This window comes from Esox lucius, chromosome 3 (genome assembly GCF_011004845.1).
Source record: "Esox lucius isolate fEsoLuc1 chromosome 3, fEsoLuc1.pri, whole genome shotgun sequence".
Taxonomy (NCBI): Eukaryota; Metazoa; Chordata; class Actinopteri; order Esociformes; family Esocidae; genus Esox; species Esox lucius.
Genome location: NC_047571.1, coordinates 19,773,734 through 19,799,283, shown reverse-complemented (window position 1 = coordinate 19,799,283; position 25,550 = coordinate 19,773,734). Strand labels below are relative to the sequence as shown.

The window sequence follows — 25,550 nt, the reverse complement described above, 5'->3', positions numbered from 1 at the left end:
TTCACCCAAAACTTGGTGGTTGAACCAATGATCATGTGGTGAAAGATTTTTACAAACAAAACCAGTTGTTTTGAATGCAAGATTTAACAGGTTACAAGTGTGATCTGTTTGGAGTTTTGTAATAAGAGTTTTGAAAAACCACAAGACTCTATTGATAATTGTTCCAAATCGACTAAAACATTTTTTTAAAATAGAGATTTAAACAATAAACAAAGGCAAACCCATAGACACACACACAACACAAATAAAAACACGAAATATCCTGCAATAGAGCAACTTTCAGCACCTGACACCTAGAAAACAGGAAAAGCATTTCAGCGGGTCACAGATGTATGTGCGTGTGTGTGTATTAGTGTTGGGGGTGGAGCCAGAGAGGGAGAGGGGCAGGCTTGGCTATTTAACCTTATGGGGTACAAAACCTCACTCCAGTCAGAGAAATACAGAAGAGTGTAAAAGGAGTTTGAGCTGTGTCCATCATGTCTTATTACGAGGTATGGTTTTATTTGGTCCTTTGGGGCTTCATATTACTTACAACATTTAAGTCTCATAAACAGACTACCAATCTAACAAAAACAGAAGATATTTCTTGCTGGGTTTTCATGTTAAAATGAGGAAGACACTCCTTACTGAGGTTTACCACATGTATTTCAGTTGCTTCATGTTTACTTAATAACCCTCTCTTTCCCTCTCTAGCACATTGTGATACCAGATTCCGATTTTGACTACAATGACTCAAATTCCGGGTTTGGATCTGGCTTGGGGGATCTAGGAGCTGGACTTGAGGAGCCGTGTGACCGTGAGCTGCTGAGCCCTGGCGTGCAGCGTATCTTCCTCCCTGTGGTGTACGGTTTGATCTTCACCCTGGGGATAACCGGGAACGGCCTGGTGGTATTTGTTCTGGGCTGCCAGCGGACGGCCCGGCTCAGCCTGACGGACCGCTATCGGCTGCACCTCTCTGCCGCAGACTTGCTGTTTGTGCTGGCGCTTCCATTCTGGGCCGTGGACGCCGCCCTGGGGAACTGGTGTTTTGGGGCGGTCTGGTGTGTGGGTGTCCACGTCATCTACACTGTAAACCTGTACGGCAGTGTGCTGATCCTGGCCTTCATCAGCCTGGACCGCTACATGGCTGTGGTCAAAGCCACGGACACCAGCACCACACACACCCGGCAGCTGCTGGCCCACAGGCTGGTGTATGCTGGAGCCTGGCTGCCTGCCGCCCTCCTGGCTATTCCCGACGTGGTGTTCGCCCGGACCCAGGAAGCGGGGGACGGGGAGATGGTGTGTGCGAGACTGTACCCAACGGAGAACGCCCCACTCTGGGTGTCCCTGTTCCAGCTGCAGACGGTGGTGATGGGTCTGGTGCTGCCAGGCCTGGTGCTGTTGGTGTGTTACTGGGTGATTGTCTCCAGACTGACCCGGGGCCCTCTGGGAGGCCAGAAGCAGAAGAGGAAGGCGGTGCGAACTACAGTTGCTCTGGTCCTCTGTTTCTTCCTCTGCTGGCTGCCATACTGCATCGGCATCACTGTGGATGCTCTCCTCCGCCTGGAGCTTATCCCGCGGGGCTGTATGCTGGAGTCAGGGCTGGGAGTGTGGATAGCGGTGTCTGAACCAATGGCGTATGCTCACTGCTGCTTGAATCCGTTGCTCTATGCCTTCCTGGGAGCAGGTTTCAAGAGCTCTGCTCGCCGCGCCCTCACACTTACTCGAACCTCCAGCCAGAAAATTGGGTCACGTAGACGAACAGGCGCCATGACGTCCACAACAACTGAGTCGGAATCATCTAGTCTGCACTCCAGCTAACAGACACAATACGCTAGGACTTGTGTGGTGTGTCAGTTGTTAGATTGCTCTGATGAGAGTGTCTGTTACGGGACTAAAATGTCAATGTAAAATATGTGAGAAAGCCGCTGGTCAGTTTTTCTCTGGTGTCTCATACCTTGCCATCTTTCACTGTTTATATATAAACACGGTGTATTCACGGTATATTAGCATTTGTACTGCAAACATTTGTAATAAAAATGATTTTAAATACATCCTTCGTCAGTCTGTCCTCTCGATGACTGGTTTCTGGTGTGTGTGTGTGTGTGTGTGTGTGTGTGTGTGCGTGCATCAGAGACAGTTGTTTTTCTTCAAGCTCGTAAAAGTGAAACGGGTAAATTCCGGAGGTACAGTTGGCCATTCAAGCGCACCTAAAAATAATTCCCATCTAGTTATGGGAACGGTACACTACCCACCCACACGTGAGGGGTGATCAGGTGTGTTTATTGACGAATGCCCATATCATTTTATAACAGTCATCGTACTCCCCTCACCATGAGTCACTGCTGCCAACACACTCTACTCGCACACACTCACAGAAAATGAAACTCAAACGTATGACTTTCGAACAGGTGTCAGTGAGTCACAACAGCAGAGAAGGAACTTACATCTTAACAACATAGCCAACATAAAATATTACTGCGTGTATGCACATGTATTGGTGTGTATGGGAAGTCAGGTTACAGGCCAAAGCTGTTGAAATGGGCAGGAAGCAATAACTCCTGGCAAGTCCATTAGAAAATGTCCGGATGCGGACACACAAAGGTTACATTTAAACAGGCACATACTTACTAAAAAGGAAATGTAACTCAAACAATGGTTATGCAAATTGTGTTAAGTGCTCATAATGTCGCAGTTTCTACGTTCTGGAACATTCAATGAACGGTAATGGTTCTGTACTAGATGACCAGAGGACACCCTGAGAGGGGTTATTGCTGGGTGGTGGTAATTAAGGGGAACTCTGTCGGAATGGCCACTGACACAAAAAATGTCACCAACAGTTATATTAAACTGGAACGCTCTGAACCGTCAAATGAGTGGGCTGCAGCGGAGGTGGGACCGGCATCAGAAATTGAAAAACAGTCTGAGATGTGCCAAAAATGTGAAGTGAAGGATCCAAACATTTTTGTTTTCATAAAATATGTTTACATGTTCATCGCTAGTTGTTTTACTTCACCCGTGGGCTTTGAACGGGGCACCTGGCTCATCTCCGGGAGGAACCCCTGCTCAAAAATACTTTAATCTGCGGCCGAACGCTTGTGTGGCCGGGTGAAGAGGGATGTAGCTACCGTAGCATAGCCCATATAATATCAGAACAGTGTGACGGGTAAGCACATTTATTTTACATTTTCAATGGAAAAAAATGTGTGGCATTAACTTAACCTCATAACTCTTTTGTTAAAAAAAATAAGAAAACAATTAGGCTGTTCGATTTTTTTATACACCTAAACTCAAACACAATTATTGTCAGGTGAAATAGGTTTTATTTGGTGCAATAATTTAATGAATAATAACAACTGACATGTTGCTTGCAAGTAGCTATGCAACCTTGCACCACGGTATACATATGAAAGACATTGTCTTAAGATGAACACAGTTAATTTACCAGTGGCCCCCACCTGTGAAACACTGATCTTACTTTTACAGTTTCTGGATACAAACCCACCGTTAACTAGTGATGGGCAGAACGACTCTTTCCGAAACAAGACACTCAAAACATTTGTGCCGAGGCTTTAAGAAACGCTGATGTCAGTCAATAGTGACATCTACTGGTTAGATATAAAAATCAAGGGCCGTATTCACAAAACATCTTAAGGGAAAAAGTAGCTCCTAATCCGTCTATGTCCTAATCTGCTGATTTAGGGAGTAGCATGTGGCTGATTTAGGGAGTTGCAGTTTCAGGACCACAGTTCTAGGACCCTCGTTATTCGCGACAGCGTCACCTAACGAATTGGATAACCGGCACAAGCTTAACCAATACATAGCTTGTTTATTAACAAGATGGATGGTAATCAGTGTGAGTCGCTATATTGAATCATGTATTGTTTGTATAAAACAATGCTGGTGTCTTAAATTGGACAGGAAAGTTAATGTGAGCAACCTTATTGACTGAATGTTAATCAGACCTGTTAGTTTTTCTTTAAGAAGGCCTCCTGTTCTCCACTCATTACCTGTATTAACTGCACCTGTTTGAACTCGTTACCTGTATAAAAGACACCTGTCCACACACTCAATCAAACAGACTCCAACCTGAAGTTTGCCAATGACCATCTGGATGATCCAGAGGAGGAATGGGAGAAGGCCATGTGGTCTGATGAGACTCCACTCGCTGTGTTTGGAGGAAGAAGAAGGATGAGTACAACCCCAAGAACACCATCCCAACTGTGAAGCATGGAGGTGGAAACATCATTCTTTGGGGATGCTTTTCTGCAAAGGGGACAGGACGACTGCACCGTATTGAGGGGAGGATGGAAGGGGCCATGTATTGCGAGATCTTGGCCCACAACCTCCTTCCATCAATAAGAGCATTGAAGATGGGTCGTGGCTGGGTCTTCCAGCATGACAACGACCCGAAACACACAGCCAGGGCAACTAAGGAGTGGCTCCGTAAGAAGCATCTCAAGGTCCTGGAGTGGCCTAGCCAGTCTCCAGACCTGAACCCAATAGAAAATCTTTGGAGGGAGCTGAAAGTCCGTATTGCCCAGCGACAGCCCCGAAACCTGAAGGATCTGGAGAAGGTCTGTATGTAGGAGTGGGCCAAAATCCCTGCTGCAGTGTGTGCAAACCTGGTCAAGAACTACAGGAAATGTATGATCTCTGTAATTGCAAACAAAGGTTTCTGTACCAAATATTAAGTTCTGCTTTTCTGATGTATCAAATACTTATGTCATGCAATAAAATGCTAATTAATTACTTAAAAATCATACAATGTGATTTTCTGGATTTTTGTTTTAGATCCCGTCACTCACAGTTGAAGAGTACCTATGATAAAAATTACAGACTTCTACATTCTTTGTAAGTGGGAAAACCTGCAAACCTACTTCATTTACCTTGAATCAAATTACACTGAATCTTGACACCTATGGACTATGTAAATTTTTCTCTACTGTAATGTTATTATGTTATTATTAATGAGTGGAGAACAGGAGGCCTTCTTAAAGAAAAACTAACAGGTCTGTGAGAGCCGGAATTCTTACTGGGTAGTAGGTGATCAAACACTTATGTCATGCAATAAAATGCTAATTAATTACTTAAAAATCATACAATGTGATTTTCTGGATTTTTGTTTTAGATCCCGTCACTCACAGTTGAAGAGTACCTATGATAAAAATTACAGACTTCTACATTCTTTATAAGTGGGAAAACCTGCAAAATCGGCAGTGTATCAAATACTTGTTCTCCCCACTGTAGCTAGGCCAAACTTTGCCCAAAGGCTTAACGTTTAGTATCATAACGTTAGCTAACTAGTGAAGTTAGCTAACGTTATGATACTAAAGGCTTTACTATAGGGGGTGGAGCCAGAGAGGTGGACCCTGTTAATGTGTGATAGCTTACTGCAAAATTAACTTTTAGTGTATTTGTTTTGTTGTATATTGAATCCATAGTGCAATTTTGGCAAGCCCAACTATGATAATGACTATGATAATTACTTCAGGCCAGCACATTAATTAAACTTCAAAAGATGATAAAAGCATGTGGATATGATCTGTCTGTCAGCTAAATCAAATCAAATACTCATCGTTTTACCATTTTACTTAAGTTAAAATAGTCTTGTGGTTCAGTAATAGGCTTGGGACTAAATTATCTTACAATGTTCAGTTTGACCAATTAGGCTCTCTCCTTTTGAAGATGCATATAACCATCCAGGAAGGAAGATCCTTGCCGGATTAAAAAGAGACACCACATGCTGCAAGGACGTCCACTGCCGGTTCTGTCACTCAACGTGTTTCACCCAAAAAGGTTGAGCAAGAGCACAGCCCATTTAGAGGGGCATTTCAACCATGCAGTTTACCATGAAGGTAAAGTAAAAAAAAAAATCTGTGAAGTTTAAATGCGATGCATTAAAAGCAGCCTGAATGTTATCAACAATTCCTTTTGAGCAGTGAATCAATACAACTCCGTCTCTGATTTGTTTGCTCTGTCCAGATATTTGATTCAGACACATTTAAATAATATATAGGCCTAATAATACTTCTATCATTATATGTTTTAGGATATACCATTCACAGATGTGTGTTAAATTGCTGACCGCAATGACGTTACCACTGAATATTGAAGGGTCAGGAAAAGTCAAATGTCAATAACTTGTTTTTTTATATTTTCGTTTTCTTGTTTCTCTGTCTATCTCCCTGTCTCTCTCATTGAAGGATGAAGGTGGATGGAGTGATGTGGGGGGTGATGGATGTCGGTCTGGATGTGGTGTTGGGAGGGGTTATTGTCAATTGTTTCTTTTTGGTTAACATTCAAAAAATAATAATGTGTATATATATAATCTTGAATCTGCCCCCAGAGTCGTCCGTGTCTTGCCTCTCCAAAATGACACATTTCAGGTTGAGATCTGGTGACTGCAAAAGCCACAGCAAATACAATAGAATATAAAAATATATTTTTCCTGAGGGAACCTTGTGGCGTCAGACACATACAGCATTTTGTATGCGTACAGGCATGTACTGTATTTACAAGATGATCCGCTCTACCGAGATGCGGTCAATGTTGGCAGCCATGTCCAATACAACAAAGTTCATCCCAGCATGCCCATCCACACCAAAGGAAACGTCCTCAAGCAGCCCATCCATCCTGCCGTGGAGGTTCAACACCAGCAGCAGAACAGAAGGAAGCGGTGGATCCTCTCCGCAGCTCCATCCACCCCACATCACCCAAAGACACGTTTCCTTACAATGATGAAATGAAATCCAATGCAATATAATAGATTAGAGTTAGCAGGTCTTCGGGAGCTTATTACTGATGTTATGAGGACGATGTTATGTTGACTTTCTCTCTTTGGTGAAGTTAAGCCCCTCAGTGCTCATGTTGCAGGGTTTACATTGGTTCTCTGTAGTCCCGGACAATGATTTGAGGCCTCTCCAGGCATCACACGTCTGTCCACAATTTTCCACCTTTTCTTTACACCATTTAGCTTCCTTAATTTGCTTACTTCATTTACCTTGAATCAAATTACACTGAATCTTGACACCTATGGACTATGTACATTTTTCTCTACTGTAATGTTATTTTAAGTTCTTTAATTATCCAAGGATTATAATTTGAACATATTTTCAAATATTATATCTTTTTTTGTGGGTATAATTGTCTCCTTAAACATCATCACATATCCTGAGAAAGCCTCCACAGGCTCATCAAGTGTGTTGTCATTGTCGCAAAAAACAGCAGCCTCCGGGCTTGGGTCGAATACATCCGGTTATCCAATTCTCTAGGTGGCGCTGTCGTCAAGAATAACGAGGGTCCTAGAACTGCAGTCCTGAAACTGCAAACTCCGGTAATATCTGGCTATTTAATTTAGGGGACTTTTTAAAAAACTCAGTTGACCTGCTCACAAAAACATTATTCCTGAACATTTTCCCCTCCGTGCACTGAAGGTTTTTTGAAAAGTCCCCTAAACTGAACGGATTCACAACATCAATTGAAAACATTTGCCCCCCAGCGAGATTTTGTTATCATAACATGTGACTTCAAAACGTTTGCGTAGCCACTAGCCAGACTATGGTTCTTGCGCTTCTAATCATATTTTTTTCCCACGTCGTGTCTTTCATGGACCGATCTGTCGTAAGAAACATGAGTTCATCATTATGAAGACCGTGGTAAACCTTCAGCTTTGTGTTTCTTCTTGGTTACAGCATGTAAACCAGCATAGAGTAAATTAATTTACTAAAAAAATAACGTACATTTGGCATATCTATGTTTAATGAAAGTTTTTTTTTCCCTCCATGACATTGATGATACACATTTGAGGTTCATTCATAACATACAAAACGTACAATTGCTGTGCACACGAAAGTGGGATATACCGCGGATTTAAATGTCAGACTATAGTGCTAATCATACTGTAGGACGAAACGCCACCCTCGTATGGATCAGCTGACTGCGGAATGTTGGCGTTACAAAACATTGAACACCGATGTCTGACACTTTGGTCGCCCGGAGAGCATTGAGACGGACTGTGACGAATGCAACGGCAAAGCAGATGTAACCGGGTCTTCGAAATCTAGGAATTTTTGACGTATGTTAAAGCTTGTAGATCACTAGTATAGCTTTTTTTGTCGATATCGGAGTATGTCATAATGGATCCCACAGTAGCTCCGATGCTAAACGAACCCGAGACCGAGTAAGTTTCATAACAGGTGGTTATTTAACCATCAGTCTAAAATGAGGTGCTTTTGTAATATTATATTTTACATTTATTTTCTACTTTCTGTCAAACAAATTTTATTTCAAAAGTAACTGGCAAACGGTGACATTGTGGGACTAGGTTACATAACATACATAAATTGCAGTATTGAAAATAAGTACGGTAGTGACGTGTTTGGAGAAGCCGTCAGTGACATAGCATTTTTGCATCGTCACCTCTGCCAAGCCCCTACTCCAGTGAATTGCGGAATTACCTCTCCTTCCTGGGTTAACCTTTTGTTACTATATACTCTTATACATTTTTACTTTTATATTCATGTCTTTTAGCAGATTGCCTTAATTAATGTTCCTAGTTTTTTGTACTGGACCCCTTTGCCAATGAAATCCACAACTCAGGCCTTAAGAAGTGATATACACAGGAACCAACAACAGGGACAGGAGCTTTCCCTTGTTGGATAACATGGCCAGAGCTCCAGGCTCTAGTAGCTGGTGAAGGGGCCCTAGCTTCTATTGTGTTTGATATGTTGGTGTTTGCAGTTGTTGTATCTTACAGGGTGTGTAGGCTAGTCTATATGCTAACCTAGTTGTATGGTGATAACACTGTCTGCTTAGACTTTGAGGTAGCCATGTATGTCATAATACTGTTTTACCATGTCATATTAACACATTCACTGTACAGGCCAAGTTCGTGGTGGGGCTGGTGGCCATCCTGGCGTCCAACTTCCATGTCCCGTCTAAAGAGCACTGAGGCCAAGATCCTTTCCCGTACGATATTTCGTTTTATACCTTCCTTTTTTTATTCTTTTGTTTTCATTAGAGCAAAATATTTGTCTACCTTTAGTAGGAATGTCACTGACCTGGTGATTTTCCGTGTGCATCTGTCCCAGGTATACAGAATGACCTGTGGTCCCGGTATGTCACATTACCCAACCAGGACAGGATATGGACACTAACACTGACCAACAAGACTGCCCGTAAAGCTGCTGAGCATGGTACTCTCACCTGAACCTCTTCTGTTCATGTAGCTGTGTAGGCAGAGGAGGTGTTTTTGCAGGCGTACTGATGATGACCAAAACATTGCAGGCCAAATGTTACCTTCCCCCATAGCTCCTAAGAAGACTCCTCTGGTGATGGTCCATGGGTTTGGAGGAGGCGTGGGACTGTGGATCCGTAACCTGGATGCTCTGAGTGGCTCTCGGCCTGTGCACGCCTTTGACCTCCTGGGTTTCGGACGGAGCTCTCGACCAGGCTTCCCCACGGACGCTGCCCTGGCGGAGGAGCAGTTTGTCAAGTCTATTGAACTGTGGAGGGAATGTGTAGGTCTAGAGAACATGATCCTACTGGGACACAGCCTGGGAGGATACCTGGCTACGTCCTACGCCATCCAACACCCTTCTAGGTGAGAGGTTCTATTTTCCACAGCGAAGTCACAGTATTTATTATGCTGTGGACTGGAAGCCATTTATTCATGTATTTTCCCTGATGTGAAAATACTGCACTTCAACGAGTTATCAGTAGAACCAAGATTCCTGCTCAGAAAAATGTCCTATTTACAATATGAATGGAATAATGAGTTTGTCTGCCTCTGTTAGGGTGACTCACTTGATCCTGGTGGACCCTTGGGGTTTCCCTGAGCGCCACCAGCCAGGGGTGGAGAACCCAGACAGACAGGGTCCAGACGTGGTGAAGAGGCCCCCCCTGCCTCGGTGGGTGAAGGTTCTGGCCTCGGTCGTCTCCCTCTTCAACCCTCTGGCTGTCATCAGAGCAGCAGGCCCCTGGGGTGATACACTTCGTTCCCGTTCAGATCACTTGTTAAAGGCGTCTCCAAAAGTTGTCTAATGAACATCTTTACCGTTCCTCTTCCTCGTGGTTTTCATGTGATACGAGCAGGTCCTGGTTTGGTGAATAGATTTCGTCCAGACTTTAAGAGGAAATTTGAGGAGCTGTTTGATGATGACACCATGACCCAGTACATCTACCACTGTAATGCACAGAATCCCAGGTATGTGGGTCCATCTGTGGTTGTTGTTGGAAGATCTCATGAGTTCACTGAGTTTACGTGGCTGTGTACCATGGCTTTACTTCACTGACTGACATGCCCCAGAAGTCTGGATTGCTCATCATTTTCTCCTCAAACCTCTTCCTTCATACAACTGTCCATGCCTCCCTTTTACCTGTACCCCTGTTTAATCGTCCTTTCTGCCTGTATCCCCAGTGGGGAGGTAGGCTTCAGGGCCATGTCAGAGTCCCTCGGCTGGGCTAAGAGGCCCATGTTGCAGCGGGTTCACCTGCTGCCCCCCTCCATGCCCCTCACCCTCCTGTACGGGGCAAGGTCCTGGGTAGACAGCGCCTCTGGAGAACAGGTGGCCAAAATCAGAGGCCGGACAGCCACACGCACTGTGGTAATTAGGAGAGAATTCCTATTTATTTCGCGGGAGTGTAGTTAAGTGTGAGGGACTGTTATGTAATGAGTGCGACTCATTGTAATATTCTGTCTCTTCAGATGATCGACGATGCCTCTCACCATGTCTATGCTGACAAACCAGAGGACTTCAACAGAGTGGTCCGGAATATATGTAACCTGGTGGATTAAGAACGACTGACAAACCAAGAAGATGAGTGTGTCTTCTTGGTTTAACGTCTAAGCACTTACAATCAGATGATTGCGTAGACATGGGTCCATGTTGTACAGGCCAGTTTCACTACGCTCTGATTAGTGGACACCAGTTGGCTGACTGGTTATGGACATGCCTGTGAGCTGACTGTCTTGACCTGACTGCCTGGGAGACCAGACCCCGCATCAGGTCTACTGTCCAGGTTGACAGATTCAAGCACTTATTCAGTTGTCCATTTTCATCCAAACTGTTTCGGTAAGAATGGCAAGGAGTTTTTCCTTTTTGACTGCAACATGTTTTTCATGGATATACAAGGTCACTTCAGCTGTTTTTATTGTCAGGAAAAACATGTTTTTTTACATCTTGTTGTGGATAATTAGCAATATGAGTCTGGGTGAAGTGCTTAATATGTAAGGTTTGTAGTACATATTTAAACTATTATATTTCTGTTTTTCAGTAACTATGGCGAATGCCAATGAGGCTCACTTTTATAAGGTGAACAAGGTTTAAATGTGATTGTAATTTCAATGACATCTTATGTAGCCAGTTTCACTGGTCTGTGCCACTATGTGTAATTTCTCTGACATCTATCTGGTCATTCCACTATCAAAGTGCTTTCTGTAGTATACTAGTATTTTATACAAATGTATATGATAAACATGACTGTCGCTTTTGTTCTGTCAGTGGTCTGCCTCTGTTTACCATGTCCATTAAGAGAATTCAAGCGTCACTCCCAATTTTTTTTGTTTCTTGACATTGTAAATGGTTTGTTGGTCTGTGTATTTGGTTTAGTTATCCAGTTATCTCCAGAATCTGACCTAAGGATTCTTGTGTTGTAGAATGTCTATGCTCTGGGAAGCTGAAATTCATAAAGATGCATTTCTCAACATGACCACTAGAGATCATTATCATCGTTATGTTTGGGATGTTTTCTTTGAAGTTAAAAGACAACTCATTCCCTGTGGTCGCTAGGAATGAGAGAACGAGACACTCATATCCTGTGGATACAAGCAGGGTTGTAGAATTAGAGGGAGATGACGACCCCCACCCCCATATACAATACAAACCTATGCCTTAGGATAGAAGCTCTACTGGCGCATCAACAAAGATGTATGACATTCTACATTTTGCAGATTAAAGCATATGCACACTGAATCTCCGTATGAATTGGAATTAACAGGTGGGTGAATCAGCCAAGGTTACAATAGAGTTATTCTGGATTTAAAAAGCAGTCAGGGAGTGAAATTTAAACAAGCTAAATAATGTCATCTTTTGGATCTCATACCTTTTCAGAAAATCTGGTTATGTACTCTAGGGAATCATCACATAAACAAAAGACGTTGACATGTTGTATTACAATACTGTACAGTGACAATATAAAAACTTGTAAGTAGATATATATAGATCATGGATACATTAACAAAATTAGTTTTAAGTGCAAACGGGTGTAATGTAATAGTATAAAATCTCACAAAAACTAGGAGAGCAGATCAACAGAGCTGTGGTTACGACTGAACACGGGTTGACTGCTGTACAGGGTTATCATAAGGGCACTTTACAGCAATGAAGCACAGTGAGCCAAAGTAAGATAAATACTGACTTCCGTTCCTTCACATTCAGGAGCAAACACATGGAGATGGACTTCTGGCTTGTTACACTACATTGATGAAGATAGAACATATGTTGAATTCTAAGGTAACTGAATACAATGCTGCTTAAAAAAAAAGTTTGACCACAGGACCTTCAGTGTTCATTATAACTGAGAATACATTAACATTCATATACAGTGTAGGTAACATCACAGTATTTCACATAACACATTTCAGTTGCCCAACCAGTTACTATATACACTCACCTAAAGGATTATTAGGAACACCATACTAATACTGTGTTTGACCCCCTTTCGCCTTCAGAACTGCCTTAATTCTATGTGGCATTGATTCAACAAGGTGCTGAAAGCATTCTTTAGAAATGTTGGCCCATATTGATAGGATAGCATCTTGCAGTTGATGGAGATTTGTGGGATGCACATCCAGGGCACGAAGCTTGCCCAATTGCCCAAACGATGCCCAATTACTTTCAGTCAAAGTTGCTCTTCTATCAGCTTGAATCAGTCGGCCCATTCTCCTCTGACCTCTAGCATCAACAAGGCATTTTCGCCCACAGGACTGCCACATACTGGATGTTTTTCCCTTTTCACACCATTCTTTGTAAACCCTAGAAATGGTTGTGGGTGAAAATCCAAGTAACTGAGCAGATTGTGAAATACTCAGACCGGCCCATCTGTCACCAACAACCATGCCACGCTCAAAATTGCTTAAATCACCTTTCTTTCCCATTCTGACATTCAGTTTGGAGTTCAGGAGATTGTCTTGACCAGGACCACACCCCTAAATGCATTGAAGCAACTGCCTTGTGATTGGTTGATTAGATAATTGCATTAATGAGAAATTGAACAGGTGTTCCTAATAATCCTTTAGGTGAGTGTACTGTACATTGCAGTGAAAATGTTTTTAGATTTAAAATGTCTGCAGTTTTCACTGGTTAGTGTTATTATAAGGGTGAAAAAGGCAGAAATCGGATGCGACCAATACTATTTCACAGCACTAGATGCGGACTGTGGATACAGTAATGGCTTTATCCTCTTTGGGCACATTAGATTACTACGTTTTTCTAAATAATTAGAACTTCCTTCCAAAATCAGTTCATATTCATAAAATATCCATAAAATATTTATATTTGTATATAAAGTTAAAGGAAAACAGAATAATAGGCTTCACATTTTCTTTGACAAGACTTGAATGAAAGCAACCAGGAGTTCCCTCATTAGTCCTTGACAACAATGTCGGCAACGCCGTGCACCTGTGTCAGCTGTTTACAGTCCAGAGCCGCCACCAGCTTCCTGGGTCCTGCCTGGGTAGGGATGAACTGTTCTGTCACAGTCACTGTGGAGTGGCTCCCAACATCACTAAGAGAGAGAGAATCGAACATTACTTAAGAGAACTGGAACATGGACAGGTAGAAACAGGAGTGGCTTGCTACATACTGAGCTAGAGCTTATCGACGAGGTGATATTGTTATCGTTAATGTGATTAGAACAAAAGGATGTGAGAGGGACAGAGTGAGGCTAATATCATGCTAATCGAGGTGTTCACAGTCAGTGTCTTACCCCACAACCACCTCATGGACCTTCTGCAGGCCCAGTCCCTCCACCCGGAACACCACGCCCTTCAGCGTACGTGGCAGAGGGTTGGTGAATATGATCTTGGCTCCCATCTCCTTCCCCACCACCGCCTCACCTACGGGCTGAGGAAGCAGAAATCCATGTGAATACCACCGCATTGCTGAAAAGGATCCATACACCGCTTACAAAAACAATTTGATAATCAAACTGACAAAATATGAACAATTTCACCCCTTATCCTGGATATGCTCTCACCTCAATTTTGAGGTCAGGTGTACGAAGCCTGAAGCTGGTCTGAGTGGCCAGGACCTGTTGGGTCTCAGTGACCCGTCCAGACAGAGTCAACATGAGGGCAGCCTGGTCCACCAGCTGGTCCTGGTAGCACTGGTAAGGTAGGACCCACTCCATCGTCTTTACTGGGGAGGAGGAATGGAGGGGGATCACAACACTCCTGCACACGTGGTAACGGCAAACAGACTGGCCTTGTGATTACGGTAACGAAAATGAAACGTTGGAATAGATGGGCTTGAGAAGCTCTAAACCACAGATCTAGGTTCAGATTAGCCCAGGCTTAACCGTGACCATTAGCTGTATAAAAATGACCTGACCCTGTAACCGAGGTACTGACTACCTCCATCCCTGGTCTACTAACCCTCATTGGGCATGAGCTCCACAGATAACTTTTCCTTCTTGACGGTTCCCTTCAGCACCCCAGTGTAGTACATGACCGCCACCTGGCTGTGGAGGGTGGCACTGCGTGGCTGGGAGCTCAGATTGGTCACCACGATGGTCAGCTGGGCATCCGCTCCCATACGAGGTCCCTCCCCCTCCAAATTCACCTCAACAGTCACATCCACCTTGGACGTAGAGTACATGTCAGGCTTGCTGCCGTAGCGACTGGCCGTCTCGACCGCTATGCGCTCCTCCTCTGATCCTGGCGGGTTGAACAGAGGGGGGGGGTCACAAACCCTTAATAGGACAGGCCTGGATCGGTGGTCAGTGTATGTACAGTCAATACTGTTTGAGTGTGCATGGTTGCTTAGCAACCCTCTGACAGGAGGGTTGAAGTGTAGGACCTGATCATACGACTGTACCTTCGGCGTGTTTGTACAGGTGAGTGATGTCAGTGCGTTCGTCAGACCCCACGGCCTTGGTGCTGATGTAATGCCCCACAGCCTTCTTCTCAATGTGGATCTGCCTAAAGGTGCCGTCTCGATTCTTCTGCCAGTATATCTTGTCACTGTTCACCTGACCAGACACAGAAACAGACAGGTCAGATCTGCACAACTCTTTCTCCGTGGAGAAACAGAGAAGTCGCTCCTGTGACCTGAGGTCAGTCTTGAAGTTTCCTTGCCTGATTCGGGTTTCCGCGGTGGGTTGCTTAACTAAATTGTCCCAACATTTTCAACCATCCACCTGCACTGCTTTCTCACCTCAGCGAAAACGAACGGTGTGTCATATTTCAGGTACACCTGACCAGTGCGGATGGCGGTGAGAGAGGCAGGACCGCAGCGGAACCTTCCGTGGCTGGTCTCCTGGGGGGTGGAGTCCACCGCCTGCCAGCCGCCTATCCCAGGCGGAAGGTCTGGCCTGGCCATCCAACAGTCATTCCATACATGGAAATTCCTACAGAGAATGGGCAGGGTTTGTTAAGATAATCAAACCCTGAAATATCAACCACTGAAATATCTAGAGCCTGTGTGTTTTCCGGTCAGGTGAAAAAGAGTTCAAGGCACTTCTAGACATTGCAAGCCAAAGAGTATACACTAAAGTGTCCTGAACTGAAAACTAAAAACGCTCAAAGCTGAATGCATTTCACTTGATTATGAAAAACAGGCCCCGCTATGACCGATAATTACTCACCAAACACTGTCAGTGTTGAGGTGGTTAATCGGCTCCATATTCTCATCAAAATACACATCAGTGGTGAGTGAGACATCCGTGTCGTGAGCGGACTGGAAGTTTGTCACACTACGACATGGTATACCCAGACACCGGAGGACTGCGAGAGGAAGAGGCCGGGTTAAATAAGCAAAGACATCGTAGTGATACGGAAAAAGACGGAGAATAACATTATTGACTCAGACATGAATACATCTCAAAACTAAGACAGCCAACTGAATGGAGATAACACAAATGTGTGAAGTCCTACACTGGTCAGAGAGACAGCTACAGAAGAGCCTTATTGTTCTGGAACATAGTTGGGAAGCACTAGGTATGAGAGGAATGTATATTTTGGGTAGATAGGAGTAACATGCGCTTTGCAGTGCTGGGGTTTGCTAACACTCACTGGTCTACACTCACTATAATGGTGTCTTGTTAAAGAGAGAAAGTCGATATAGAGAAATGAACTAGACATTTAAGAGGACAATCATATTTTTACTGTCTAGGTATGCACGCACGCACACACACGCGCACACACAAACCCACACACACACACCTGTTGTGGTGACCCCAGAGAAGACCCAGCACTGTCCGTATTTGACTGGCATGCCTCCCTCCTGGGAGTATTTCTTCAGGATGTCCACACTGCCACTCCAGGCTGTAGGGGAAACTCCTCCTGCATAATTCCCTGACCAGTTCCCTGCCAGGACTCCACTATCATCTGGGGAATTGATCTGGAACACAACAAGGAGAGAAAGAATGTTAGGAGTTTTATCCTTACACAACATACTGTGAAAAGAGAAAAATAGACTTGTAGTTTTTGTTAAGTCGTGCTCTTGGCTTAAAACACAATTAATGTTGAACTGAAATTATAATGTACATACCCAGAAGATAGCAATCAAAATATGTAAAAGCTGTTTAACATGAAAGCATCATACTGGTGTATAAATATTGGAAAAATTGTTTTTTTGTTGAAATATTTCAGTCATATAACTACTGTACATACAACCTATATAGTTGGAATCTCTACATCAAACAGAAAAACAGTAAATAGAATCAACCCGTTTCTGTAGAGTATACTGTAAAAACATTTCCTTTCTGTAATGGTACAATAATAATAATGACATTAACATAATATCACCTAAGCATAAATCTCAGCCATCATTTAAAAAGAACATTTTACAGGTATGTAAAATGTAAGGATGCTTTGTATGTTCGCTAATGCATGCCATGCTAATTGACAGTATCTCACCATGGCAGATAGGACTCGGACAACATTGACAGAGTCCCCTCTAGCAGATGGAAGCATCTCAGTTTTATCTAGCACATAGAGACAAGCGTCCAAGATCCCCTCATGGAACTAAACATCACAGACAGAAGTTGACATGGAAAGACGAAAGACAGAACAAAGGCCAACATTATCAGTAAACCCAGAAGGTGTGCCTAAAATGACTGGGCTCTTCAAAATTACCGGAATTTGTTAAAGAGATTTCACAGATTCACCAATTTCCACACACCTGTCCATAGTTCCATGTCCGAGCTCCAATCTGTTTCTCTGTGCCATAGTAGAGTCTCCCTGTATCATTTAGCACGTACTCTTTCCTCTCCTCCTCATCATCCATGTACACTGTGTCATCTAAGTGCGAGCGAGAGACAAACACAACAGAAATTGGACATTTGATAAACATGAAGTGGGAGTCCAGAGTAGGGTTAACTGTTATAAGCATTGCAGAATATATATACCTCACAGAGCAGAGAGTATTTGGAAATGTTCATTATTCCGTCTACCCTGACTAAGGCCCTGGTTCCGGCTGAAGAAAAACAGCCCCAAAGCATGATGCTGCCACCACCATGCTTCACTGTGTGTATGGTGTTCTTTGGGTAATGTGCTGTGTTGTTTTTGCTCAGAAAATACATTTTGGAATTATGGCCAGATAGTTGAACCTTGGTTTCATCAGACCATAACACATTTTCCCACATGCTTTTGTGGGACTTGATGTTTGTTTTTGCAAACTTCAGCCTGGCTTGGATGTTTTTCTTTGTAAGAAAAGTTTTCCGTCTTGCCACCCTACCCCATAGCACATTCATATGAAGAATACGGGAGATTGTTGTCACATGTAGCACACAGCCAGTACAAGCCAGAAATTCCTGCAGTTCATTTAATGTTGCTGTAGGCCTCTTGGAAGCCTCCCTGACCAGTTTTCTTCTCGTCTTTTCATACATTTTGGAGGGACGTCCAGTTCTGGGTAATGTCTCTGTTGTGCCATATTTTCTCCACTTTATGATGACTGTCTTCACTGTGTTCCATGGTATATCTAATACTTTTAAAATTATTTTGTACCCTTCTCCTGACTGATATATTTCAACAATGAGATCCGCTCTCTGCGGACCATGGCTTTTGCTCTGAGATGCAAATGAGAAAATTTCAGGAAAATCCTACTAGAACAGCTGAACTTTATTTGTGATTAATCAGACTCACTTTAAGTGATGGCAGGTGTGTAATGATTTCTATTTTACATGAGTTTGAATGTGATTGGTTAATTCTGAACACAGCCACATCCCCAGAGGGTGTTAAATGTATTTTGTCTTTGCATGGTCCTGGAGATCATTCAGGGGTCGGCTCGAGGAAAAGGCCTACAGTGTGACATCACCCTATGTAGATAATACACCATTGGGTGGAGTGGACCCTCAGTGGGAATATCTCATTGTCTCATGTCTTTACTGGACACATGGATGTGATTATCCAAACACTGAGAAGGAGAACACTGTGGGGAGGAATGGTCAGAAAAAAGGGAGGCAAAAAATGCAGAAACAGATGAAGGGAAAACAGGGGAAGAAACAAAAGTTATTGTTGAAGAAAAAATGTGGGCAAGAAATAAGGAATAAGTCCAAAAAGTGTATACTAACAGATAGGAAGGGGATATTACAGAGTGACAGAGGGAGGGAGAATACACATTTTATGGGAAACAGTGGAGTGAGGACTGATATAGATTAGAAAGCTTGACAGGGTCTAAATGCTTGGGTTTGGCTGGCTTTACTTCATGCTAAATATCTATTACATTGGGGAGTGGGTTCAGGAAGGGCGAGCTATGGATAGTCTGATGGAAAGACAGAGAGAGAAAATGAGAGAATGAAAATGACAGACTGCTGCCCCCGCGACCCGGCCCGGATAAGCGTAAGAAGATGGATGGATGGAAAATGACAGAGAGAGACAGAGAGAGACAGAGAGAGAGAGAATGAGAATGACAGAGAGAGACAGAGAGAGACAGACAGAGAGACAGACAGAGAGACAGACAGAGAGACAGACAGAGAGACAGACAGAGAGCACACTGGCTCAAGCTGCTGTATTAATGTTGTATACTCCAAAGGCAGTTTGTACTGCAATTGTGGAATATAACCTTTTATGATAACTGCTGAAATAAATAACTGTTGAAAGATAACTGTTGAAATGCAATCTAAGACAAATAGCTTTACCCATTTCTCTATCAGACTAAAGGCATTGGCCAATTTAAGCCCTCTCAACCTGAAAATATACAATGTCTCTCCTTTAATTCTAGGGACTTCAAAATACAGGATTTTGAGTAAAAGAAATACAGTATAACAATATATGTGATAACCGAAAAGGTCAACAGGCCAACATGTCTATGTCTTTTGGCAAATACCAGAGTTACGCAAATGGTCCCAATGAGTCAAACTGTGACTTGGTGGGGGATAGCAGCACATTGCTGGACATTGGTCAGTCAGTTGCATTTCCACATCTATGTGTAAGTTTACATTAACACTACTCTGAAAGACCTAGTAGCTAAATATAGTGTCAGATCCAAAATTCCCTTATATGACTCATATCTCTGTTCCCCTGTTTCTGTTCTGTCACCCTAGACTCTGGTGTTTCGAGTAGGTCAGTGGTCTGCTCCTACTGTAATGGAATAAATGGATTGCAACAATTAACCTAGTATATACAGCACTGTAGCACTTAGAAAACCCAGTAACTGATGCTACTTTCTCCGGCCTGTTTGCGAAAAAGAACATGAAATCACATGCATGTGTTTGATCTGTCCACTGACATCATGTCAACTAGATTGTGAGTAAACAGAGAAACATGAAGCAGCTGCGTCAGAAAAGTGATGGGTTGGGAGAAAGTAAACACGTACGCAATAACCATTTTCTCCCTTCATATCTCATTCCTGCCTCCCTCCTTCCCCAACCCACCTTACCTTCACACCAGGGGTTGAACAGCATGATTATGTCTTTGCTCGGGTCATGTGTGGTTGCAGCCTTGCCATTGGGGCAACTGACGGTCACAGTCAGCTTGTACCGGCCAATCACAGCTTTTGGATCCGAGTTGACCGACAGCTTGATCCTGTTGCTATTCTGTTCAACAATCTTGGCTTCCCAGCGTTCATCCTGCAACTCCTCCACCAGCGGAATTAAGACGTGTGTGTTCTTTGACACAGCGGGTCGAGGTCCTGTTAGACACATTGGCAAAGCACCAGTCGACAGTTACTACAGCACATTTGTAAAACATATACGCTTCATGTTGATTTAAGCCATGTTATATTTTGGTGATTACAGTGCAGCTGTGCTTGAAACTCATCTAGGAAATCACATTCACATTCCTCCCAGAAACGTGGAGACGGCCATTTCAATACCATCACACACCCCTTGGGAAATGCCAACTGTTTACACCAGGGGAAGGGGTGTCTGCTTGCCTGTAGGTACACGAGCACGGGGACGCTCTTCAGACTATTACAACAAAACTTAAGACTGAATTGACCAGAAAAGAGTTGAATAAGGCAAGACAGTGGATTACAGTCACGTATGTAATGGTAATACATTGTCGGATTTGCAGGAAAGTGGGGACACCTCATTCATAGGATGTGTTGTCCCAGAGGGTGACAGTGCCAAAACCAAGTGTAAACCACAAGTGTGCAGTCAGGCATTACACTACTGCTTGGCTAAACAGATAACTCCACCGGGAGCAAACACAGAATTCCTCACATGTAGCACACAGAGTATGTGTCTGTGTGAGTAAGTCTATTCTGCCTCTAGGCTGCTGTTTTGTATTAAGGTATTGGGTTGTAAAAACTCCTTTTGCATTAGCTGGGGAAAGTGTGTGTTTTATCACAATGTTACTGTTTGATGTGACCTACAGAGATAAACCTGTCCCTTTACTCTTCTTAATTAAATTTGTCGTTATGACCTTTTTAATGAGTGGCTGGAGAAAGAGCAGTAACGCAACAATATAGTAGTAGTAGTGAAAATAACCACCAAGGTTAAAAATCTGGACTTCTTTTGGATAACCTTTAAATCCTTATTTGGTCTCCACAGTGTTGAATCATAAACAATTGGTTCCAAGGCAACAACTAAACTGGATCCTCTTTTCCTATCATATGATTTCCTCTTAAATGAATCAAGGTTGTGAAAGTTTACAACCTTCCTGCTCATGTCACTGACCAGAAACAATGGGGCAACATGATTAGGAACTGCGTTATCGGGCTTTGACCCGTAACATCAGGTTTGAGAGGGTGGGTATTTTTCTGGTCATGTCACAACGTCAGAGTTATGGTCCCTGAGGGACATTTACAGACTCTGTGGCCGCAATGATGTAGTTGTACTTCGAGGCAGTGAGTTAAACCACTGTACTGCGAGGCAGTGAGTTAAACCACTGTACTGCGAGGCAGTGAGTTAAACCACTGTACTGCGAGGAAGTGAGTTAAACCTCTGTACTGTGAGGCAGTGAGTTAAACCACTGTACTGAGAGGCAGTGAGTTAAACCACTGTACTGCGAGGCAGTGAGTTAAACCACTGTACTGCGAGGCAGTGAGTTAAACCACTGTACTGCGAGGCAGTGAGTTAAAACAATGTACTGTGAGGCAGTGAGTTAAAACACAATACGGTGAGTTATACCACTGTACTGCGACGGAGTGAGTTAAACCACTGTACTGTGAGGCAGTGAGTTAAAACACTGTACTGCGGGGCAGTGAGTTAAAACACTGTACTGTGAGGCAGTGAGTTAAAACACTGTACTGCAAGGCAGTGAGTTAAAACACTGTACTGCAAGGCAGTGAGTTAAAACAGTGTACTGTGAGGCAGTGAGTTAAAACACTGTAAAGCATGGCAGTGAGTTAAAACACTGTAAACCATGGCAGTGAGTTAGACCACTGTAAAGCATGGCAGTGAGCTAACCACTGTACTGTGAGGCAGTGGGTTACACCACTGTACTGCGAGGCAGTGAGTGGGACCACTGTACGGCAAGGCAGTGAATAGGACCACCGTAATGCAAGGCAGTGAGTTAGACCACTGCGAGGCAATGAGACCATTGTGCCTTTCTGGGGCCTTGATTAATGTTATTTGAACATTTCACAGTGGCCTGTTCCCATTTCCTACTACTATACAGTGTATGATATAATGTTGCATTCAAGGGGCAAACATAATGTACCCGGGAATATAACACAATAGCCTTTTTTATAATAGCTATCATGGTAAAACTGACCTGTCCGGAGGTCCAGATGGAGTTTGTCTATTTTAGAGTTGAAAGGTCGCGAAAGGTCCAATTCCATCAGGAAGGTCTGGCCACGTCGGATGATGAGCTCGTTACCATGGTAAAGATCGGTGTGATGTTCCAGGCGGTTCTGACCAGTTTTATTACTCAGAAGATCAACCGAGCACACTGACAACAACAGCTCTGAGAGAGAATCAGATTTGCTTTTAATTGCCAAGTAATCTAGACATACTCAGAATATTACTTAATGTAACAGGGCTGCAAATGGAATAGAAAATATCTAAATAAAATTGACTAACAATTATATATAATGGTTAGTGAGCATATAACGTAATGGCATATAAGCAGTTAGCACAGATATAGATGGATAAATCAATATAAAAGTTATTCCAATGGTTATTGATAGGTAAGACCTGAGGTTTTTCCTAACTACACTATAAGGAACTAATTAATTAAAAATAAATATATACCTTTCAACTCGTTGTCTCCATTAAGGGGTTGATGGAGATCTTCAGAAAGGTCTGTTTCATTGATGTCATGCAAACTTTTCTGGCGACAGCAGCACGGACAGATCTTTTGAAACCAACGGCAACAGCCTCTCTGCCCCTTAGATTTACACCCTGCCTCCTTCTGATTGGTAACCTCCACCATGGTCCGTGGGACGCCATGGAAACGGCCCAGATCAGAACTAACTGGCAATAGTTCTCCTTGCATTCTGAGAGGGAGTATATAGAAGATAAAGCTGGAGATGGAATTATGACTGGGAGATTGATGATACCAAAGATAAAGTCAAACATGAGATAATGACTGGTGGATTGATGATACGGTAACAATACATAATAATGATACCTTATGAAGAGTTTAAAAAAGGGAATAATTGAAAGGCCTAACCTTAGATAATATGAGAGTGGTTGAATGCTAATTTAGGCAACACAGTGCACTTACATTACTGAAAAATATTGTTAACATAGTACAACCTCTCTTCAGCCAAATGTAAACCTTTCATAGACTTTCCATCTAGTTTCCATCTAATCTACCCCTCCCTCCATTCCAAGAAACCTGCTTGTTTTCCTTTAAAGTATTCCCACAATTACTGCACTCCCAACTTGTGCGGTCTGCCAATCCCAAGGCATACTGTGGTAGTTAGCTTTATGACCGGCCCAGACACAAGGTCCAAATTCCCCAAATACCCCAACATACCTCTTCACTGTCTGACTGATACCAGACCCTAGAGCCCAACCCAGCCACAGATGTGTGTAGTCCCTACATATTAAAACATATCATATTCTCATGACAACACAATTAACCTCAGTTAGGTCTAATTTAGTTAATCTGTTTATACCAGTTTTACTAGAAAAAGAAAGGTTAGCCCAGTGATGAGACTACGAATCTGAGACGATCTAGGCTACTACATATTGGGGGGTTCGAAGGTCAAATATCAGAGGTTAAAAAGAGTAAAAACAAAATTCATGAGACGTGTAACATGACCAAAAGAAGATTGTCCAACACTGGTCTCGGTCTGTACTGTATATGTCTGCTGTGTCTGAACATAAGTGTAACCTGCACAGTTTTGTAGAATACTGAAAATTAATGTTTTTCTTTGAATATCCAATGATATTCCACTTGGACATCCAAACATCCCAAACCAAATCTTTACTAATCATCAAATTAGTGATGATAAATGCAAAAGTCAGAATTAATTGTACAATTCTTAGAACACCACCTAAAACCTAAACCCTAACCCATAACCTATTTTGCTCCTTTTGAGTAAAACAAGCAAACATTTGGGGTTCTGATGAGGCCCATCATACCAACATGGTTCAACTTATTCTGCACTCTCGACAGTGAAAAACGTTTTATACATTTGTCCTTCACCTTCTTAACTACTGTCATCTCTATATCCCTATTGGAACACTTCTCCTCCAGTTTGTCCGAACCACACCCCTTTTCTTGCCCTACTCCCTGACCGTTTTTCCCTTGTTAGTTTGTTTTGGCCATCTAATACCCTTCTAGCATTGTTTGAATGCACACAGGACACTGGCATAAGAGTTTGTAACAGTGCACAAAAACGATTTTCACTTTAAACACTGTGGGTTGGAGACAGCTACACCAACACAAAACTCAAAATGAGGCCAGATGTGGAAGCCCCCTCCCCCATGCATCAATAGTGTTTGTAAATAACATAGCATGCAGAACAGAAAAATAACATCTCCACCTGATTAATTAACAAAATTCCTACGACCAACTAGAGAAGTGCGGACGAGAGGTGAAAGGTTAAAAAAGGCTTTTTTTTTTTTTAGGAATACTACTTTTGGGAGGCATACAGAGTATCTTTCAGGTTGAATCAGTTTGATATATTTAAAATACTTCTGCGGAATTTGTTTGCAACTAATTATCTCTAACTTTATGAGCAGAGCGTGGTAGCCAATAACACTTACACCCTTACTTTCACATCACACCCGACGTACAACGGTTCCGAACTCCGCAAAAACACAAAGGAGAGCGCGAATTTGAGAAAAATCTCTTCACTCCCGTTTAAAAGTGAGTTAACAAGTAATGACCATATGTCATGTGCCTAAAAGCTAATAATCAGAACTATGCATGAATTCATATTAAACATGCTTACGTTATGGTGATGTTTTCTTTATTCACCGAAGTTCGGCTTCTTTTTTTCCACACGCCTAAAGGTTGATAACGGTTCTTTGACACCGTTCGCGAAATAGTGAGCGTTAATATGTATTGTTATAGCAGTCCTCTGGCACCATGGGATTTTATGTGATTTGAGAAACTTCATCACATCTCACTTGACACACCCTCTTCCTCGGTTCCACCCAGCCCCTCACAGCTTTTGCAACCGCACATTCACTCATTCGCCTACACCCAAGTCTGGATAAAACTTTGGTCTTCGCATAGCTAAGCGCGGAGTGCAGGTCAAGGTTATATCTAAGTGTCGGCGAACTGACCACTTAGGGACATGGGTAAAAGTGCAGTCCTCAGAACCATGGCTTTTTATGATACAGCTGGTAGCTTATTAGTTTAAATAAATATTTCAAAAGTGAGGAAATTCATAAGAAATCACTACAATAGATTCTACATGACATTGTCTAACTGACTGAACTTAGATTTTTCACAAATTATCAAGCATAGAGTTTTTGCTAATATCTTAAAGTTTCCCTTTGAA

General features: G+C 42.8%; 3 protein-coding genes and 1 long non-coding RNA gene across 11 annotated transcripts; 3 read left to right on the top strand and 1 right to left on the bottom strand.

The window, feature by feature from the left end:
- Positions 1-433: 433 nt before the first annotated feature.
- Positions 434-2,031, top strand: LOC105021320 (C-X-C chemokine receptor type 4). Its single transcript, XM_010888902.3, has 2 exons — positions 434-491; positions 694-2,031. Exons 1-2 carry the CDS (start codon positions 477-479, stop codon positions 1,798-1,800), a joined length of 1,122 nt encoding a protein of 373 aa, XP_010887204.1. The 5' UTR covers positions 434-476; the 3' UTR covers positions 1,801-2,031.
- Positions 2,032-2,852: 821 nt separating this feature from the next.
- On the top strand, positions 2,853-7,056 carry LOC105021326. The gene is made up of 3 exons (XR_828816.4): positions 2,853-3,145; positions 5,668-5,837; positions 6,186-7,056. It is a non-coding gene; the product is annotated as an uncharacterized LOC105021326 (long non-coding RNA).
- Positions 7,057-7,230: 174 nt separating this feature from the next.
- LOC105021330 (abhydrolase domain containing 4, N-acyl phospholipase B) lies at positions 7,231-11,691 on the top strand. 6 transcript variants are annotated; one of them, XM_010888957.4, is made up of 8 exons: positions 7,231-7,315; positions 8,864-8,949; positions 9,072-9,176; positions 9,268-9,583; positions 9,777-9,964; positions 10,075-10,186; positions 10,400-10,586; positions 10,688-11,691. In XM_010888957.4, exons 2-8 carry the CDS (start codon positions 8,910-8,912, stop codon positions 10,775-10,777), a joined length of 1,038 nt encoding a protein of 345 aa, XP_010887259.1. In that variant the 5' UTR covers positions 7,231-7,315; positions 8,864-8,909; the 3' UTR covers positions 10,778-11,691. The 6 variants fall into 6 exon arrangements, with proteins under 6 accessions (XP_010887259.1, XP_019896742.1, XP_010887250.1 ...); XM_020041183.2 differs by lacking the exon at positions 7,231-7,315 and adding an exon at positions 7,496-7,637; XM_010888948.3 differs by lacking the exon at positions 7,231-7,315 and adding an exon at positions 7,644-8,056.
- A 1,551-nt stretch (positions 11,692-13,242) lies between these two features.
- Positions 13,243-25,259, bottom strand: LOC105021358 (protein-glutamine gamma-glutamyltransferase K). 3 transcript variants are annotated; one of them, XM_034288805.1, is made up of 14 exons: positions 24,996-25,259; positions 22,840-23,084; positions 22,361-22,552; positions 20,082-20,333; positions 17,385-17,503; positions 17,120-17,227; positions 16,424-16,601; positions 15,847-15,985; positions 15,417-15,609; positions 15,078-15,231; positions 14,636-14,917; positions 14,239-14,399; positions 13,969-14,105; positions 13,243-13,767 (listed from the first exon to the last, which is right to left on the bottom strand). In XM_034288805.1, the coding sequence occupies exons 2-14, from the start codon at positions 23,081-23,083 to the stop codon at positions 13,626-13,628; spliced, it is 2,301 nt and encodes a 766-aa protein (XP_034144696.1). In that variant the 5' UTR covers position 23,084; positions 24,996-25,259; the 3' UTR covers positions 13,243-13,625. The 3 variants fall into 3 exon arrangements, with proteins under 3 accessions (XP_034144696.1, XP_034144698.1, XP_034144700.1); XM_034288807.1 differs by having other exon boundaries at positions 14,636-14,911; XM_034288809.1 differs by lacking the exon at positions 17,120-17,227.
- Between the last annotated feature and the right edge of the window lie 291 nt (positions 25,260-25,550).